Below are 18,604 nucleotides of genomic sequence, written 5' to 3' on the forward strand. Positions count from 1 at the left end.
TTGTGAAACACTAATTGTGCTGCGTTTCAAATATTCTACTACCGACACAGAAATAACACCGCTGCCCACACCTGAAGAGACTCAAAAAAGCTTCTGCTCCTGCAGCAAAAACACAGAAAACTGTCATTAACTATTAAGAACATAGAGGATGGGTTAAATTATGCAGTTTAACGGTCTATGAGAACAGTATATTCACATTAGCAATTAGTGCACTTAAAGGCTTTTAAGATGCATTCAGCTGCACAAACCATGAATCTCAATTAGCCTTATAAAGTCATAAAGTGAAATTGGACTTTGTGAAGATTGAGTGGCATCAATTGCACTGATCACTAGCTTGCTAACTTTGCAAGTATAAGCAAATGAATTAGCTACAGCTTCTTTAGCTTTAATTCAGCCCGTGCCTGGTTAAAAAAAAACGTTAAAGGTTATTTAAAGCTTTGCAAGTGCAGATAATCTGCAAAATATTCTGTACTGGCCCTTGAAGACGTGGTTTCTCATGTAAGTCTTTCTATGCATGACTGTTCCTTTAGTTTAGATTATTTTCTTGTCATTAAACACTTTGTGTACCTCATCCCCACCTCTTAACTTTATGGGTCAGGAGGTCTGACAGCAGTATGACTCCACTGACTTCTACATCCACCCATTGCAGGCCCCCTCCCCTGTCGTCTGCCAAGCTAAAACGTCAATGCCCTCTCTGTCCCTATGCCTCCATTAGCCATAGGGCCCGAGTGGACGAATCCCGGGTTCTTTCTGTCTCATCCTATGAGAAGACACTCTGATGCTTGGAAAAAAAGAGAAGGGGAGATATAGAAAACAGCTGCCATGCCAGGGTAGCCCTCCCCACCCTAGTCCAGTATTGTCCCATGCAGTCCCATTCCCAGCCCCAGGCAGAAAACACTAGAGTCCTACAAGCCGAAGTGGGCTTTGTAATCGTTGAGTGATCTGAATGGTTCGAAATCTGTCAGTATATCAAAGAAGACTAGAATGAGCAAATTAGGATCCAGCAGTCTGGCATGGACAAACTGGGATTTAGCACTCAATTAAACATAACTGGCCCTACAGTGGAATATAGAAAAGTAAATGCTGACAGGAGGTACGTAGTAATGGACAAATACGTGGAGGCAGGCAAAGATGATCTAGTCATGTGTCAGACTGTGTTCTTGGCATAAGGTTTTGTTGGACGCTATCTAGCAAGACCATGTAACGGCTTAAAGGAAAACATTTTGCATCTCATAGTTGTAAGTATCAAGTTTCTTTCTGATCGTTTTGCGGCAGATGAGTAAAAGATTTTTATTGAACACATGATTGCATTTAATATAAACAAATAACAGTGACTAGAAGTGAAGTGATTTACAAAATTAATGACTGTTGATGTTTTAATTCTTGCACATTTGCTCATTAGAAACAGCGCTCAGAGCCTGTCTCACCTACTAACACTAGTGTGTTTTGTGCTGATTGTAGGTGTTATGCAGTCTAGCTGCTGGAGAGACAGTTGTGTTACAATATTAGTTATGCTGGCATTTATGCAAATGCATTGTGCTAAGTTGACATGGTGGCAGTGTGCAAGTAGTAGAAGGTAGAAAGCGATGCATGTGTGTAGAAGCGTGCAAGAGAAAAACTGTGTGAAAGCCCACAGATGGAAGAGCGATGCTCCAGATACCACACAGCTTGTCGTCCCAGAACTACTAGTGTGGCCACGCTAATGTAGCAGTGGGTGCAGATTCTCTTCAGGGCTGCAGCCGAAACGCTATCATCACAAAACACTTAACACTGACGCTGACTGTTGTCTCACTTCGAAACCGAGCTGTTGGCTATAAACATTTACTGAGTTGAAACTCATATTGCACAGATGATTGATGGACTTTTCCTCCTTTAAGACTTGTTCAAGTTGTTAATACATTGCGTTTTCATCATCTTATTAATGTTTTACCATGTCATTTCAACCTATATCTTATCAGTGCTTTACTTTTATCTTCTGCTGTGCCTTCCTCATGGTATGATTTTAACAGTATTAGTGCCGTTCATGCAGCAGGCTTTTACTTTTCATTTCAGACCTTTACGGTTGCTCTATATATATATTGGCTGGTGTGTACAGTCATGTTTATTGGCAAAGAATCACAAATTGAGATGCCTTGGCTAAGGTGTGAACACTCTCCCATCTGTTTATTTTAGTTGCTTTTCAGTGCATTCCATGACTGTTATGTTAACCAGGTCTAATTTGCCTCTGACTTGAGCAAGTACAAGATGCACAGTTTGACACTTTCACCCTAGGCGGGCCTGGCCTTACTGTAACATAAGCTCCTCATCCTTCTGTTCTCCACAGAGTAACTTGACCCGCAACTGCTTTGTCGTGTTCCAAAGCAAGAGGTTCCTTCTCCGCACCCATCATCTTTTGTCCAACACAGGATGGACATATCAATGTTGTCTTTGCACATTCACTTTAGTGTTCGTGGTTAAACTTGGTTTCTAAGTGGGCCTCCCTCAAAGCATGGAGGTTTAATAAATGGAAGCCTCAGTTGGACATTGTGGGTGTGTTTATGGTTATGTAACGCAGGCCTTTTGAACTGCAGTGTGTGAAACACGGGCTGCATGCATATGTGTGGAATATTCCTGTGTGGGGTGTACATGGTGTTGTGATTAGTTTTTTTTTTAGGCTGAATGTTTTCGCCTTGTGCTTTTAGTGCGTCAGTGAGACTGCAGTTTCAAACCCAGGGCTTTGCAGGGCTGCTTGTTTCTTCATCCTGTTTGTGGAGGGGAAGATTTTATTCTCTTCGTGCTGTCTCAGTTGGGTCTTGGCCCACTAACAAAGGAAACCCTGTGCATGGAAAAACAGCTAAAGGATGAAAACCCCAATCCCACAGCATTGATAATACGGTCAAAACAACAACAACAAAAAGCTTTAGTTTGCATTCATTGCACTGTTGCTGTATGCTTCCTGATCTGTCTGATCTCTGGTGGTGGTGGTGGTGGTTTGTCCCATCATCCCAGTCCCATCATTTCAAACTCGCATTTATTTATACCAGAAGAGTTTGTGACATTTAGTTGGTGGTGATGGCGGTGAAACGTTTTAGGACGGACCCCATAAACAACAACAAAAGCTTGTGATTCCTCAGATAAGCCTTTCTACACTTGTCCACAGCTGCTATTTTAAACCTTCAACAAAATGTTCAGCCTAACTGCTGTGAGTCAGCAAAAGTGAGTTTGTGACCCTTTCAGTCTGCATTTAAATGAATCACTGTGAAATGTTGTCTAAATAAAACTACAAGCACCACGAGATCTAGAAACAGGACACGGCAGCTGTGAACTCTGAGGTGCTTTCCAGCTAAATATAGATCTGTATTTTGAATCATAGTGGCACTAGCATGTTTTTAGTGTGGTACTTTATTGCTGATTCACAATGTCCAGAAAAGATAAGCAAGGAAACAAGTGTTTTTTTTAATATATACTTTGGGGTACAGAGTTCAAATCTAAGCTCTCCTCTATTTATTTCTTCTTATGCAACATGTCTGTCTGTAGTGCCTGGATTTTATTCTTTTGTCTACTTTCTGGTTTTTCACGTTTTTTTTTTCTAAACTATATCCCAGTTAAGAGAGAAGACCTAATGGGCCATTTCTCTATTATAGACTTGGTTAGTTGTCCCAATCACAGTGCTGGATCCAGACTATGTGGCTTTTGTTCTGGTTATGCCAGATGCATACTTCTAGTTGCAACCTCCTCCTTGGCTCTCAGTATTTTTCAGCGAGGGCAATGCAGCTGGTGGAGAATTCACACAGAGACCCAAGCTAAGCTGGGACACATGGGCTTAAATAGAAAAATAAAGCATTCGCGCAGCCTGTGGTCATCTGGGAATGGAGGAGTCATTGTGAGAAGGCATATAACCTCTGGCCTGCTTTCTCTGCTCACCCTGCAGGCATGGAAGAAGCGGTGGTTTGTTCTTCGCAGTGGCCGCATGACGGGCGACCCAGACGTGTTGGAGTACTACAAGAATGACCACGCCAAGAAGCCCATTCGTGTGATTGATCTCAACTTGTGTGAGCAGGTATGCTCCCTCATTACTATCATCATGTGTGATTTGTGTGCTGATGTGTTTGCATTCATGTAACAGATTTACGCCACTATTTCTACTTAAACTCCTCAATTTTTTTAAAAACCTTGTCTCAGGTTGATGCTGGGCTGACGTTTAACAAGAAGGACTTGGAGCACAGCTTCATATTTGACATAAAGACCTTTGATCGTGTCTTCTACCTGGTGGCTGATACCGAGGAAGATATGAATAAGTGGGTTCGCTGCATCTGTGACATCTGTGGTTTTAACCCCACTGATGATGGTAAGGATGTTTGTCTAATATTTTGCATTGCCATGCTAACTTACACAACTTTTACAATGCGTGCACATAAATAGAAATGAAGTGGCCTTATGAAGCAGTTTGAAACTACAGTGTATTGTATCAGCAGCTTTATCAGCAGCGTTAGCTCTTACACTAATGGATAATGTCTCTGTTGAGTAGTGTGCGTCTTAGATTGCTGTCTCTGTCTGTCCAAAGGAGTTAGGCGAACCAGCTGAATATGCTAGAAGGCCTCTGTACAGCAGAGTTCTCAGCCAAAGTCTAATAGTCCATGTGTGGATCCATGAGCTGTGTTGAGGCTCACATTACCCCTGTTCCCAGTACTGGATAATCAAAGCATTGTGTGCCTGTAGATCTCGCTGCCCTTTTTATTCTCTCTCGTTTGCAGACTCCTGTTTCTCGCTCTTTATTTTTTTTTTTTGCAAGTATTGCACTGTTGTGGTGCTTCTGTAGTTTTCTCCCACTACTCATCTAAATGGGCAGCATTTTAGTGTGGTGGGATTTGGCCTAAGTATATATTACACTACTAGAAGAACAACATAAACAACATTTTAGGACTGAATCAATATTACTGCTCCAAGGTCAGCCTGCCCACAATATTATGACTATGCCCTAATTTCATGTGATAACAACATGCTTTGCACTTTTGTTTCAAAGTTATTTAAAGTGGCCATTAAATATCCCGATGTGCAAATAAGAACTGGGTCTTATAGATGAATATCCTTGTCTTCCTTACAGTCCTTTCTAAAAAATAATGTCCTTGCGTCTTCCTTTTGCACTAGATTGCACTTACACTTGGGAGACCCAACTCACACTCTTATGTTGTGTGGGAGTGTGGTCATGTTAGAGTGCTTCATGGCTTGGCGGATATCAGAGGAGCAAACATTAGGACGGCTGGGAAGCGATGGCTCTGAATGTGAACAGAGGAGACTTTTCTTTTTGCTGCATGAATCAGCACTTAAAGCTGATTCATGCAGCAAAGATAGCAGAGGAATAGAGAGGCGCAAATTGACTCTAAAAAGAAGAAAAAGAGGGGACCTTGCATGAGATAGAACCATAATAGTGATGAAGAGTGGGAGGAAAGTTGTGAAAAGAAAAACTGTAGGAAGATGTGCAATGAAAGCACGGGTTTATTTCAGCCAGCATACACATCAGCCATCCTGGCTTCTTTAACTCGACTCGAGCAGAAGGATTTGAAGAGGAATGATACAGTGTGACAAAGCAAAGCCCTTGAGGAAATGCTGTCTGAGAAGGAGTGTGTGGGACTCAGAAGGCAAATACCATAATCATTTGTTTACTAGCTTGTGTGCGCGTGTGTGTGTGGTTTTATTACTGCCTGCATTTGTAGATATTACCCTGCAACTACTGAGCACCTCAGTTAATTATGTGACACAAACAGATAGAGGATATAGAAGATAACAATAGGTGTCTGAAAGAACTTCAGATTTCTAACCATACAGTTGAAGGCTTTTAACATGCGCCATCATAACAGGATCAACACATAGGCTGTAATTAAGTTAGGATTGATTAGATTTTATGAAATGTGTTTAGTGACAGAGTTGAATTATGAACCACAACTTTTCTTAAAGTATGTGAGGTTTAGCAGGTAAATTTTCATCTAATTCTTTACCAAAAGTGATTGACGATAATCTAACTCACACTTTGGCTTTGTAAAAGTTCATCATGTCAGCACATTGTACACGTGTGCAAACCTGATCCCTTTCATGTGCTAAACTGACACTTTCATTCTCTACATTCTTATGATATAGTCTAACTAATCATCTATTCAGTGACACTGACCCTTGTAAATATGTTGCGGTAACACAGAATCTTCAGAGCATGTAATCCTAGCCCTGTTTCTCTCTCTCAGAAGCAGCAAAGGCTGCTCATCAGTCAGCCCTGGGAGGCCTAGTGGTGGATACTCCTCCACATCCAGCACTAGGTAACATTGTTGGTCCAGCGGCAGCTGTGCTGTCCAGTGTTCCTCCACCCTATCAGCCAGTCAGCGTACGGCACCTGGACTCTCAGTCCAGTTCAGAAGAGCCTCAGGATTACCTGTGGCTAGTTAACTGTGAGAGCAAAAGGCCTGAACCCAACAGGTGAGTTTGTTTTTTGTCAGCATGTTCATTGCATCATATAGTTTTCCACATTACTGGGTGTTTGATGATGATGATGATTTCATCTGTATGTACTTTCTTGCTGTACTGTGCGTGCGTGATTGCGTGTTTGTGTTGGTGTGTGTGTAGCTCACTACAGCTTCAATCTCCACTGGAAGGAGATCAAGAGTATTTACTCCTGGAGGAGTGTGAGAGCAAGACTCTTTCCCCACAGACTAGTGTGTGAGTGGCCAGTCCAGCTGGAACTGCCTGCGTGTGTGTGGCACGTCTAGTTGAAGAAAGGATTTAAAACACAAACATGGATATCGTGCTAGATTTATATGCCCTTCTGTAGACGATACTTTCATGTCACGTGAGGATGACTTTAAGGTTTTGGAAAACCGCTACCTGTGCTAGAATAAAGCATCCCTAACAATTTAATGACACTGCATGCAGGAAGATACCCGTACAGACATCCATTTGACCTTGATACAAGGTGTGTGAATAAAGCATTGTGTTGTTAACTATGGCTTGCAAACATGGGTGTGGAGGTTGACTCTGACTGTGGTTTTCTTTCTTCACTCCTGTAAATCAATTTATTTGTGTTCTGGGTGTTTAACTCCCTGGCATGTCCGTGTGTTCTTCCAGAGCCCATGCTGAGTGTTCCAAGTCTACCTCCTCAGAGACAGACCTGAATGACAACCTCCCCTCTCACCGGACGCCTACTTCCACCTCCTCAGCTAAACACACCTCACACAACGGCTTCTTCCCACAGCACCCGGCGCCCGCTTCTGCCTCTTCCATCTACGACTCGCCTCCATCACGTGGTGCCTCCCTCTCGACAGACAGCGGCCTTTACAACCTGCCTCGCAGCTTTTCCCAGGACACTGTGCTACTCCCAAAGTCAGCCTCTTCCCCTCCAGCTCATCCAGACATTGGAGGAGACTCTGAGCTTTATGTGTTCAACACACCATCGCGGAAGCCCTCCATGGAGACACAAATGCGTAACCTATCCATCAGTTATGATATCCCACCTACACCTGGCGCTAACTGCACCTACCAGGTGCCCCGCACAGTGTCTTCATCTACAGCGCTTGGAGGCTCGGAGGGTGGGGGAGATGTAGTCCCCCCTCCCAGACCACCCAAACCCTCGCTCAGTTCCACCTCAGGACCCCCACCACCTCCAGCTGAGCGCTCCCCCACGGACACCTATCACGTGCCTCGCTCAGCCTCAGAGACTGATGGAAACTACTGTGTGCCTACTAGTGCTGGGAATAAGGCTTTACGCAGCAACACTATTGGCACTGTGGACTGTGCACGCCTTCGCAGAGGTTTGTGTTGTTGCCGAGTTTTAGTTTTTTCCTTTTTTTTTTTTTTTGAGATGTTGTATTTCACAAACCTAAAGACACTTAAGACACCATCATAAAGCTGCTTCATTTTGTATAGTGTAGTGATAGTTTTCATCAAGGACGTCAACGATAGGCATTTTTCCAAAGGTTTTAAAAAGCTCAATGTGGGCCCATTTCTTAACGGCTTTAATTTAAAGGGTCTTTACTGAAAAGCAATCTTTTCAGTAAAGACCAAACAATTTTCCTGTTGCTTACTGTCATCTAGGTAGATAATGATGAGTCGTATTATTGTTATGAGAGGTTTTCAATGAAATCTGACAAAGCACAGCCAGAGGAGATGACACATGCCTTTTATGGCTACAGTTGCATAAATTTGGAAAGTACATCCAATGTAATGTAGCTTCTTAAGTTGCACGAAGCGAACTATGCGCCTATGAATCATGTCTTCTGCCCACATGGGCTGCTCTCCAGTCCCAAGACCCCTCCCCACAGGCCAATGCTCAACTTCTTAAATTCTAATCTTAAATCAGTGCACAATGTTACTTTCAGGAAGGCTCAAAATAGATCAGCACTTTATGGTAAAAAGAGAGAAGTGAACAGAATAAGGAAGGAAGGACTGACCATATATCTCCCCTCTTGTGGTGACAAGTGTAATTACATAGGTAATAATGGCAAGATACAGTAATTGATTGAAACTCCTTTTGTTTTTGGTGTCTTTTCAAAACACACAAAGGAGAAGTGTTTGTACAAATAGGGAATATCCCAGGATCAGGTTGAGGATTTGTTGTTATTTTACAGTGGATGGAGGTGAGAGTTACGGTTTATCATCAGTCTCTGAACTGACTGATGAAAACAGTGGTGATAAATTGTAAATACGCCAGAACATGGCAACACTGCAGTGTATTTTATTTGTTGTCATAGTATCGTCCACTTATTCTTCCACAGCTGCCACAGTCATACGAGCCTTTCCAAGCTCTGTTGTAGCACTTGGCTGTAAGTAAAATGCATTAGTGGCTGCATCAGTGCTTAATGACAATGCAAAACGGTAATAATGTTCCCAAAGTGCTCACAGTAGAGCTATCGTGTAGACTTTAGATGTCTTTGCAGAGTCAGGAAAACACTTTATTATTATTATTATTATTATTATTATTATTATTATTATTATTATTATTATTATTATTATTATTATTATTATTATTATTAACAACAAGAATATTGTTCTTGTTGTTAATAAAAATAGTAATAATAATAATCTGTTATGGCATGGAATTGCCTAATATAAAGTTTTTTAGTTCTGGTGTGGGGGTTTAATTTTACATGCTTTGATGGGCAGATAATGAATTAAAAGTTAAATATTTTAACTCCAGTGACTTATTTTCTATATAGCAATAATGTGTCCTAATTTAATGCATTGTTTCTTCAGATTTTGGATCGCAGGACTGCTATGACATTCCTAGATCATTCCCCTCTGACAAAAGCTGTTCATTTGACTTCAATGAAAGCTTCAACAGCTACTTTGTAAGTGTAACATCAGCATTTAAAAGCAAACTTTACTGCGGAGAGTAGAAACATACATTTTGGATCACATACATTAGTAGTAGTCACTGTAATTCATAATCCTGATACAACTGTATTCATGAATCTTCTGAGCTTTTTTAGCCTCTAATTGATCTAACGGTAGCATCATTGCCATACTGTAGGAATAAGAGAACTTTTATTAGTCCCAAAGTGGGGAAACAGCATTGCTATGACCTCATTCCAGCTGTGTCTCTTTTCCCCGTCAGAAAAACAAAGGAATGATGCCAGTGGGCAGCCAGTCCACCGAAGAGGTAGACCAGAACTACGTACCAATGAGCGCTAACTCCCCATCACATCATCATTCAGGCAGTTTGCCAGAGCCAATGCACGAAGCGAACTATGTGCCTATGACTCCAAGCACCATAGAGTTTTCTTCTCTGGGAAAGCAGGTGCCCCCTCCTGCCCACATGGGTTTCCGCTCCAGTCCCAAGACTCCTCCTCGCAGGCCAATGCTCATCAATGAGTGCCAGCCCCCACCTGTGGATCGGAATCTCAAACCTGATCGCAAAGGTGAGCAATCATTGCGTGTGGATGCATGCGTCGCCGTGATTCCGTATGCCAATAATCACATTTCAGCTGCAGGGTTGATTTGTGTTGAAGTGTAATGTTGCACCGAAGTTGCTTCAGTATGCCCAGTGTTCACTAATGCAATAAGCAACCCAGCTTGGCCTCACTCTGCTGCTGTTCCGTGCTGGCTCGTCGTCACAAAGCCATCTGTATGACATGTCTTCACCTGGAACCCTTCTCTGCTGTGTCCCTCTTGGTCGTGCTCTTAACTTTATGAATGTAGAAATATTTTCTCTGATATAGTGTGGTATATTAAATGCCATCATCTTCCTTCTCATCTATCTTTGACCAGCTTTTTCCACATCTTAATGTTTACTACATTCAACACTGTTAGCTTCTCGTCAAAAGCACTTTTGACATGACTTCAAGAGACGCTGTAGATCATTTTGGAGGGGGCCAGTCACTGTGCCATGGAGTGACTGAAGCCTGGAGTGGTCACCTCCATCCCCTTTGTTCCCTTTGTCTGAATGGAGCTCTTTGATGAAAGAACTAATAGCAATGGCAATTCCAATCTGGGCAGATTGAAAGGCTGAGTAATGGGCCGTTGAGAATGTCATGGGGGCCCTAACACAGGCCAACGAAAAGCCAGGGCTGCTGTTGTCACTCACAAAAATGAGACATTAGTTCCTACTGGGGAATCCTCCCATGACTTAGAGCCTTTTTGAGCCAGTCATGACCAAATTTGGCACTTATCATTTTTAAACTATGACTTATAAAAGATGTTTATTAGTTCAAATCATGTGACTCCTTCTCTACACCCCTAACTAGTTTTAGATCAGCCCTGCTCACCAAACATAGCATGTAGACAGTTAAAACACCAGAGTGCATATTTTTTGGTGTTTTATCTCCTCTGTTTGCTTTTTGTTCTTAAGGTAGACGGTTTGGATTAATTCATCTTCATCTGGTCCTTTTGAAATTTTTATCCCAGCCTTTTTAATTTTTTATTCACCATGAGCCATGCTAAAAATCTGTGACTCTCCTAGACTAGTTGAACTCACTGGCCACTGTTCATCTACTTTGCACTTGTTTTCTTTTTGTCTCTTTTGACGTGACCAACACTTGACTTCACACTATTAACGCTGTGTGTCATCCCATTAAAATGAATTTCAATGCAAATAGCGTTGCATATTTGTTTGTGTTCCTCTCAACATAACATGATTTCTCAGTGTACTCTTAGTTCTTACACTCAACTCATCATGCATGCACAGCTGTGATGTCAGGCTTTGTGTGGGAAGCCGTGGTGCATGGAGTGAGGTGCATGTTGGGCAGTATGGGTCTGCTGTTGTCATGACGATGATCCTCTTAATAAATGTGCTGCAAAAAAGGTGATTGGTTGTATGTGAGGGTGTAGTTCTGTTGTTTCACAAAGTCTCATATTGTGCTTTGCATGGCAGAGCAGTTGTAAAGGATTTATCACCAAAAATTTTATAACAAGCCAAGTCTTTTTTTACCAATCAGGTCAGAGTCCTAAAATAATAAGAGCAAAAGGTGTCGGTTTAGAGCGAACCGACTCTCAAACCGTAGGTGAATTCCCGAGGGGACGACGCAAGGGTAGGTACTTCACACTGAACTGCCTTTTGTGTTTCTGACTTTGACCTGGTTCTGTCCAAACTGTTTTCTTAAACTTTTGCATGATGATGTTTTTGGTGCACTGAGATTTCTCTTTGTTTGTCAGACCTGTTGGTTCTATGTGAGAATAACTGCAAATCAGAGCCTCTTAAAATGTGTTTGTTGTCTGTCACGAGCACATCCACCCAGAACTACTCAAAGGTTTAAACTATCAAATAGGTGTCAAAGCTCTTGCTTTAATCCAGTCTTATATATTTTAAATCGCCGCAGGAGGTGGATGAGTGTGCGTTTTGGGCATGGTGTGTTGTACGTACAGAGCACTGCCGTTATATCAGGCCTTTTAAAAATAAACCGTTTAACACCATACCCAAATAATTTCTTGCTCCGATTAGACTGTTTATGCTGTGAATCCAATGTTCTGAGTCACTAACAGTTCTTGTTGCGTTTTTGTTTGAAACTGATAGTAAATGTTTTTATGGCTTTTTTGCAGTAGCGTCCATCATCAAGAATTTGTCCAACTAATTTGCTAGAAGACATGTAAACAAACATCAATGGATTAAATATAAAATAAAGATAAAATACTTGTTTTTACATATGAATTAATTAATTACATATTCCCCAATATTCCTCTAATACACACACAGACTTGGCCTAATATTCCACATACATTTTGTTTTTGAACCATGGTCAGCTACATGTACAGTGCTGTAAACATGAGCCTAAAGCAGTGGCTGACTGACATATGTACCTTGCTCCAGGAAAACCTGCTCCACTGGAAATCAAACCCCTGCCAGAATGGGAGGAGCCCTGCACTCCTGTCCGATCTCCTGTCACACGGTCATTTGCTCGGGAGTAAGTATCAAAAGCAGTTTTCATACCTCTACATATTGCTAACTTAGGACATGTTCACACTACTCAGCCCCAAAGTATCGGTCTTTTTAAAAAAAAGACTGATACAAATACAAGGCACAAGACAATAAAGAAGTCAATTGCTGCACCCTATTTCCTGTTGACTAAAATGCTAAAGCTGCAGAGGGTGTTATGGGCACTGTGCATCTTTCTGTACTTTGTTTTACAAACACAAAGTTACATGAAAGGGCCTCTTTGTGTGAACTTGTCCTTTTTGTAGTGAGTATAATTAACCAAAGACGTAGCCGCTAACACTTTATGCATTACTGTAGTCACATCGTGACCAAAGTAACATTGCTCGTACAAATGTGTCTGGCATCTGCCTCAAAGCTGCCTTATGCTGAGTGCACTTTGTTGCCTTATCTGGAATGAGGTCTATTTCTGTTTGTGTTGCTGCAGGGACTTAAAGGGGTTTATAGCTGTGGCTCTTGCGTCTGTATCATATTTTGTGCTCACCAGAGACTGTATTTGCCTGGAAGTTGGTGTGTAAACATTGTGAATGCTGCTCAGTCTCTCTAGGTTTCCAATGCCAACAAGACCCCCGTCAGTGCATAGTACGGCCTCCAGCACTGACTCCGAGGAGTGTGATGACAATTATGTAGCCATGGTCTCTAATATGTCCGCAGATGAACCAGTATGTAACACACAACTGTTTTTTGATATAAAAAGTTGCATGAATTATTTACTTTGATGTTGAAATCATTGATTGGTACAGGAAATGTGATAAGTGCTTTTTTGCAATTTATTTGTTTTTGTGGTTTGAGTCCATTTTGCCTCAGCCTCACAACAAATGTACCACAACTACACTAGATTTGGAGCAGCCAGTGTGTTTTGTTGGGGTTGAACATCATGCAGCCTAAAAGGTTAAATTGCAGTTGATGTGATATTGTACAGCACCATTAGAAATGGCATTATCACCTGTCATTTCTCCTCTCCCTCAGCTATGCAAGTCACTCATTGCTGCAGACGGACTCCTCACCACTCCCAACTCTTCTTTTCAGTCTCGCTTGTCATGGTGCTTCACTTTCCTTATTTTATCTTTTTGTTCTTTTGCTTTGCAGGGATTGTGTTCTTCAATAATGCTTGCTTCATGCTTCTTGTAAAGATCCCTTTTGCACTGGGTAAAGCAGAGCTGCTCTGTTCACGGGGACTGAGGAAGGGATACCTGTTTGTCCAGTAGGGATGCTTTTTTTAGAGTCTGGGTATTTGATGCACAGTTATTCCAGTTTTTCCTGCTGTAACATTTTTTTCTCACATTTTTCAACCTTTGCTTTGAAATTATCTGACTACTGACTTTCATCATTCATGTTAATTTCTTTCTCTCTAGTTCCTCATTTCTCCGGCTTCACCAGGCTCTAGCTTTGCATGTTTTCTTTCCTTGCATTTCAGTCTTGACCATCTACTGTTCTTTTCTCCCTTCCTTTGCTTCTGGGTCCCTTCTAACTGTTTATAGAGAGGAGTCCTTCTACTGCACAGTCCCCATCACCCCTATAAAGAGGGAGGTGGAGGAACTTGACACCATAGAGGAGGTGAGCAGGGTTGCCAGGTTAGACATGCATGGCCTGCCCTGTCAGAACAGCACGGTTTGCCAGTTTCAGGTGTTTTAATTAAATTCACTACCAGATCACATTTGGATTTGCTGTTCTCAATCCCCAACATTAGTCCCCAACACCAGCTTAAGATCTGTGGCTTGGATACATAGGTTGCACTTTTGTTTTTGTTTGCAGTCACTCCTATTATGATTTGTACTTGTGAGCTAGTTCTGTCACCATTATAGATCTAATAATGCCACCACTCTTGTAGTTAAAAATTAACACAATGTATATTCATGTGTTGTCACATTACCAGAATTTTGATTTCTACCAATAGGAAATGCCTAAAATGCTTTCAAGTTCTCATTGTTGCAAAACGAATCATGCACAAGACCTTGTTCTTTGTTAAAATTATGAAAATATGTGGAAAAATACAAAGTTCTGATTAAAACATGAAAAAAGTCAAAGTAGCTTTTGCTAGTAGTTTCATCTTGGAAGTGTCTATAGTTGGCATGTTGATTTGGATCCCGTAATTTTTGGCAGTATAGTCTATTACTTCTTTAGGGAACAAACATGCCTGTTACAAATGGAACCAGAAAGATGAGAATATGTTCGCACATCAAATCGAAATTATTCTTAAAATCCAAATTCACTTAAATGTATTAAAATTGTAGTACTTGCGCCAATTTACTGGACAGTTTACATGAGTTTTGAAATGTCCAGTATAGGCACCGATTATGCCTGGATCCGATCTGAAGGCACTGATGCCTTTTGGAAAATATTACTCAGTTTAGCAAATAAATTTTGGTTTTTGTGACAACAGGAGTGTGTGTACAAATGAACTCTCTTTCAGTCTGACATTGCTTTAAGAGACTGTTCTGTTAATAAATGACACTCTCTGGCTCATGTAGAACATGAAGCTTGGAGCGCCCATGACTACAGATGGTGGAAGCAGCCCAATGGTGAAACCGAAAGGAGACAAACAGGTGGAGTACCTGGATTTGGATCTCGACTCTGGCAAATCTACCCCACCTAGGAAGGTACGAAGGAACTAGCTTGAATCCCTCCGGTCGCCCTGAGCCACATGTATACAATATACATTTTATGATGACATTTTCTTTTTGTCAGATGAAAAGCAATGGAACTGGCATGGCAGCATCGGACGAGCGTGTTGACTATGTGGTCGTAGACCAACAACGCACACAGGCTCTTAAGAGCACCCGGGAGGCCTGGAACGACGGTCGCCAATCTACAGAAACAGACACACCTTCCAAAGGACCCAAGTGACCCACCCAACCCCTAAACCACTGAGCCTCGTCCCCTAGTGTAGGCTTCGGTTTATGCTGCGGGAGGGTTCAACTGATGCCTTCCACCTAAACAAGGTTCCTGGTCTGTTGCAACCAGTGTAGTTCTGCAAGTACTACAACTGTCTTTAGTTTACACTGCCAAGTGTCAGGTCTAGGACAGCACTGTGTGTACAGACATGGAAAGGAGTGTAGGCCAGGAATAAGCTGTACGTGGTATGAAAGCAGGTGTAATGACTGGACTTGTCTTCGGGGTTTGGCTTAAGCAGCAACTCCTGAACGTTCACTGCCTCCTATAATGGGTAAATTCTTTCTTATGTTCATATTCAGTAGCCTGTGGGCTGATCCGGAGTTAGCATTTCCTTAAATTATAATGCTGTTGATGTAGTTTTAGAGTAAATCACTTAATAATATGGTTACAAAGCACCAATACAACACTCTACTTGTGGGCATAGCTGGTTAACAGTCTTGAGTTTTTAATTCGTCCTGTTTGAGCAGATGAATTCCTGTAGGCACTGTTCATGTCATATTCTACTATTTTTTTGCTCTCACTAAATCATAGTAGATAGCTGAACTGACTGTGAAGGTGAGTCTGATTCTCTGACATAACCCAGTGCTACAGAATCTTGGCAGGTTTTAGTACTTTTTTAAACATTCAGAGGCAGGTAAACGTGTATATTTTACATGTAACAAAGTGCTTGATTAAGGCTTTGGATTTAATCAAGGTGTAATCCACTGAAATTTCCATCTACTTTTTAAGTGGAGATGCTTCACTCTGTTTTAATGGAAGTGCAAAGACTGTACAAAAGTGTTATGTATATAGACAAGAAAAGTGTCCTTTTACTTGTATGGAATATCCAGCATGTTTAACCTGAAGGTATATGGATTCTGCAGGGTAGAATCCTGTGCCTGTCGTAGGTGGTATCAGGATTTGTGATTAATGAATGAATTACTGTGAGTTTTTAAAAGAACGTAATACGTTTCTCTAAGTTATGCAATGGTATCAAACTTAGGCTGTTAAAAGAAAAACAGGTACTCTTCATAAGTGCAAAGTAGGACGACTATTCATTTCTAATTTATTTTGCAAGTTAGTTCATCAGGTGCACGATGTCCACCTTTAGGTTAGTATTCTTGATTCATTCAAACACTTGCTTAAGTCTGTTGGAATTCTTAGTTTTTCAAGCGCCTGTCAATTTGTTTCATGAGTTCAGTGATAATCTTCCGGCTTCTTCTTCTTCCCTCCTCTTAGTTTTAAATAATTTCAGGTGGAGCTGCCAGTTTTGGATTATTGACTGACGTACGTAGTCGACTTAAGACCTTTTTACTCGGTGAAAAGGATTTTGACTGCATATAGAACACTTGTGCTTTACTAACCTGTGAGCTGTCACATGTGCCGTGAAGCATGTGCTACCACCATAAATCATGGCTGTACATACTTTGCCGTCAATTAGAAGAACACGTACTGTTTGAAAAATGTGCCTACTAAGCCGCTTCATTCAACGTCACCCTGTCCTTGTCTAGGTCTCAGACTGCAAAGCTGATGATGCTTTATCTTTTTTAATGAATCTCAAGAGAAAATGTAAATTTTAAAAGTCGACTAAATAAAATCAAATGTGTTACATGTGCTGTCTTTCTTCAACGTGATCACGTGATGGATGTGGGAAGCGTAAACACTATGATGAAACCCTACGGTTTGCGTGGGTTAGAGGTGTGTTGTGTGGGAGTGACCACGCGCTGCTGAGAATCTACGCTTCCGCTCAGTCTGCCGCCAAAGACGAGACGCGCGCGGTCGCGTGGCGCAGCGGGGCACAGGTTTTCTCCCTAGCTTAACTTTGCTATTAGGTCATAATGCTCTTGAGATAAGTATTTAACAGAGGACAACTTATATACAAATGCATTAAATGTAAGTATTTGTTTGAAATTGAAAGAAAATGTTGGTAGTGTTAATTCATATATGCTTAATTGTCATTTAGATTTAGGTAATTATCTTTAACTAAAATATGTTGGCGGGAACAAGTTAGGAGTTTAAAACTGTTCGCCATCTTCTTTGATGAGATTGAGGTTTTATGCTAAGGCTAACTATAGTTTTAAAATAGTTAAGAGTAGATTTGTTTAATATCACATGGAGTTACAGCTTGCATATAAATCACCAGTTGATGAGATACACCGGTAAGTGTTGTTTGTATGTATTTGAATTACTTAAAGTTAGCATTATTTACGGTAGCTAACTAGTCCCGCTAGCTACTTTACTCCTATGACTTTAACTGCTAGTTGTTAGCTGCATTTTCCTCAAGATTTCTCCTATTCGTTCCGGTTTTCTAAAGCCAGTGTTTCATGATTTTATTGTTTTTGCTGTAACATCAATGTTAATTTGCTAATATTGTCCTTCCTGCTGAACTTAGCATTTTTGGGGAAACTCCAGCTTAATTCACCAATATACAAAATAAACTGTAAATTGCAAACGTAAAAGACATTTTCCCAATAACTTAGATGTATGTCATTTAGATAGCAGCCACTGGTTTCCCCTGAGGAAGTAGGATGATGGACACCTGCTGCTAAAACATGCAGCTTAAGCAATAATCCGTATGAACACTTAAACACCTAAGACACTAGGACATAAACATATTAGCAGCAATTATTTAGGAACAGTAGACAGGATCTTAGTAGGACCCCTGCATTTGTTGTCAGGTCTTTTCAGGTTTTTCCTTCCTATTATCCTAGTCACTTTTTTGAAGTGTTTGATGAAGCAGTCACTGAACCAGTTAAACTGTTTATTTGAGCAACTTCCCACATGTCTAATAGGAACGGAGGAGGCCAGGATAGTTTGGAGTCACCAGGAGGAACCTTGTTGTTTTAGCTTCATTGGCCACTAGATGGCGCTGTTGTTTGAGTCACTGAGCGGATCTCTGGTTTTGTTCCACACTGAAGTCACTCCTCGCGTTGGACGCTTCGTGTGCCAGACACAATTACATTTATTTCCTCTCTGTGAACTTTGCAGGCCAGGGTGCTGCCACGCAGTCACTGAGCTCATCATTTAGATGCTGCTTTGAAACCTCAGATGGACTTAGTTGGTCGTTTTCAGGACATTGTCTTGGAAACAGTTCTCATGTTTTCTATTTCTAGTTTTGTTTGTATTTATTAAAATCATGGTATATATTTCCCCTCAGCATTTACTTCACATAGATTAGTTTATTTATTAGAGACTTACAGTTAATTCTGAGTGTATTAACTGTCTTCTATAATCTCATGAATTTGCAATATTCACGTCTGTCCGAGTTGAGTCTGTCATTCCCTACACTTATAGTATGTAACCTTTAATAGTTATGCAAATATCCTAATTACTAGGTATGTTACT

General features: G+C 41.1%; 2 protein-coding genes across 15 annotated transcripts in view; both read left to right on the forward strand.

Moving 5' to 3' along the window:
• gab1 (GRB2-associated binding protein 1) overlaps positions 1-16,868 on the forward strand; it is a 36,490-nt gene extending 19,622 nt beyond the window's left edge. For 4 of the 14 annotated variants that reach the window (XM_029147936.2, XM_029147991.2, XM_029147969.3 and 1 more), the window contains 12 exons: positions 3,911-4,039; positions 4,162-4,327; positions 6,216-6,444; positions 6,592-6,684; positions 7,090-7,772; positions 9,214-9,308; positions 9,575-9,878; positions 11,394-11,486; positions 12,263-12,356; positions 12,924-13,047; positions 14,857-14,985; positions 15,074-16,868. In XM_029147936.2, the coding sequence (XP_029003769.1) occupies positions 3,911-4,039; positions 4,162-4,327; positions 6,216-6,444; positions 6,592-6,684; positions 7,090-7,772; positions 9,214-9,308; positions 9,575-9,878; positions 11,394-11,486; positions 12,263-12,356; positions 12,924-13,047; positions 14,857-14,985; positions 15,074-15,232 (2,298 nt within the window). In that variant the 3' untranslated portion in view covers positions 15,233-16,868. The other 10 variants (XM_029148000.3, XM_029147961.1, XM_029147943.2 and 7 more) reach the window with 10 other exon arrangements.
• Positions 16,869-17,390: 522 nt separating this feature from the next.
• Positions 17,391-18,604, forward strand: part of inpp4b (inositol polyphosphate-4-phosphatase type II B) — a 152,969-nt gene continuing 151,755 nt past the window's right edge. Inside the window, exon 1 of the mRNA XM_029164323.2 lies at positions 17,391-17,418. Within this exon, the coding sequence (XP_029020156.1) occupies positions 17,406-17,418 (13 nt within the window). The 5' untranslated portion in view covers positions 17,391-17,405. The remainder of the gene's footprint in view (positions 17,419-18,604) is intronic.

This window comes from Betta splendens, chromosome 1, assembly GCF_900634795.4.
Source record: "Betta splendens chromosome 1, fBetSpl5.4, whole genome shotgun sequence".
In the NCBI taxonomy this organism is placed as follows: Eukaryota; Metazoa; Chordata; class Actinopteri; order Anabantiformes; family Osphronemidae; genus Betta; species Betta splendens.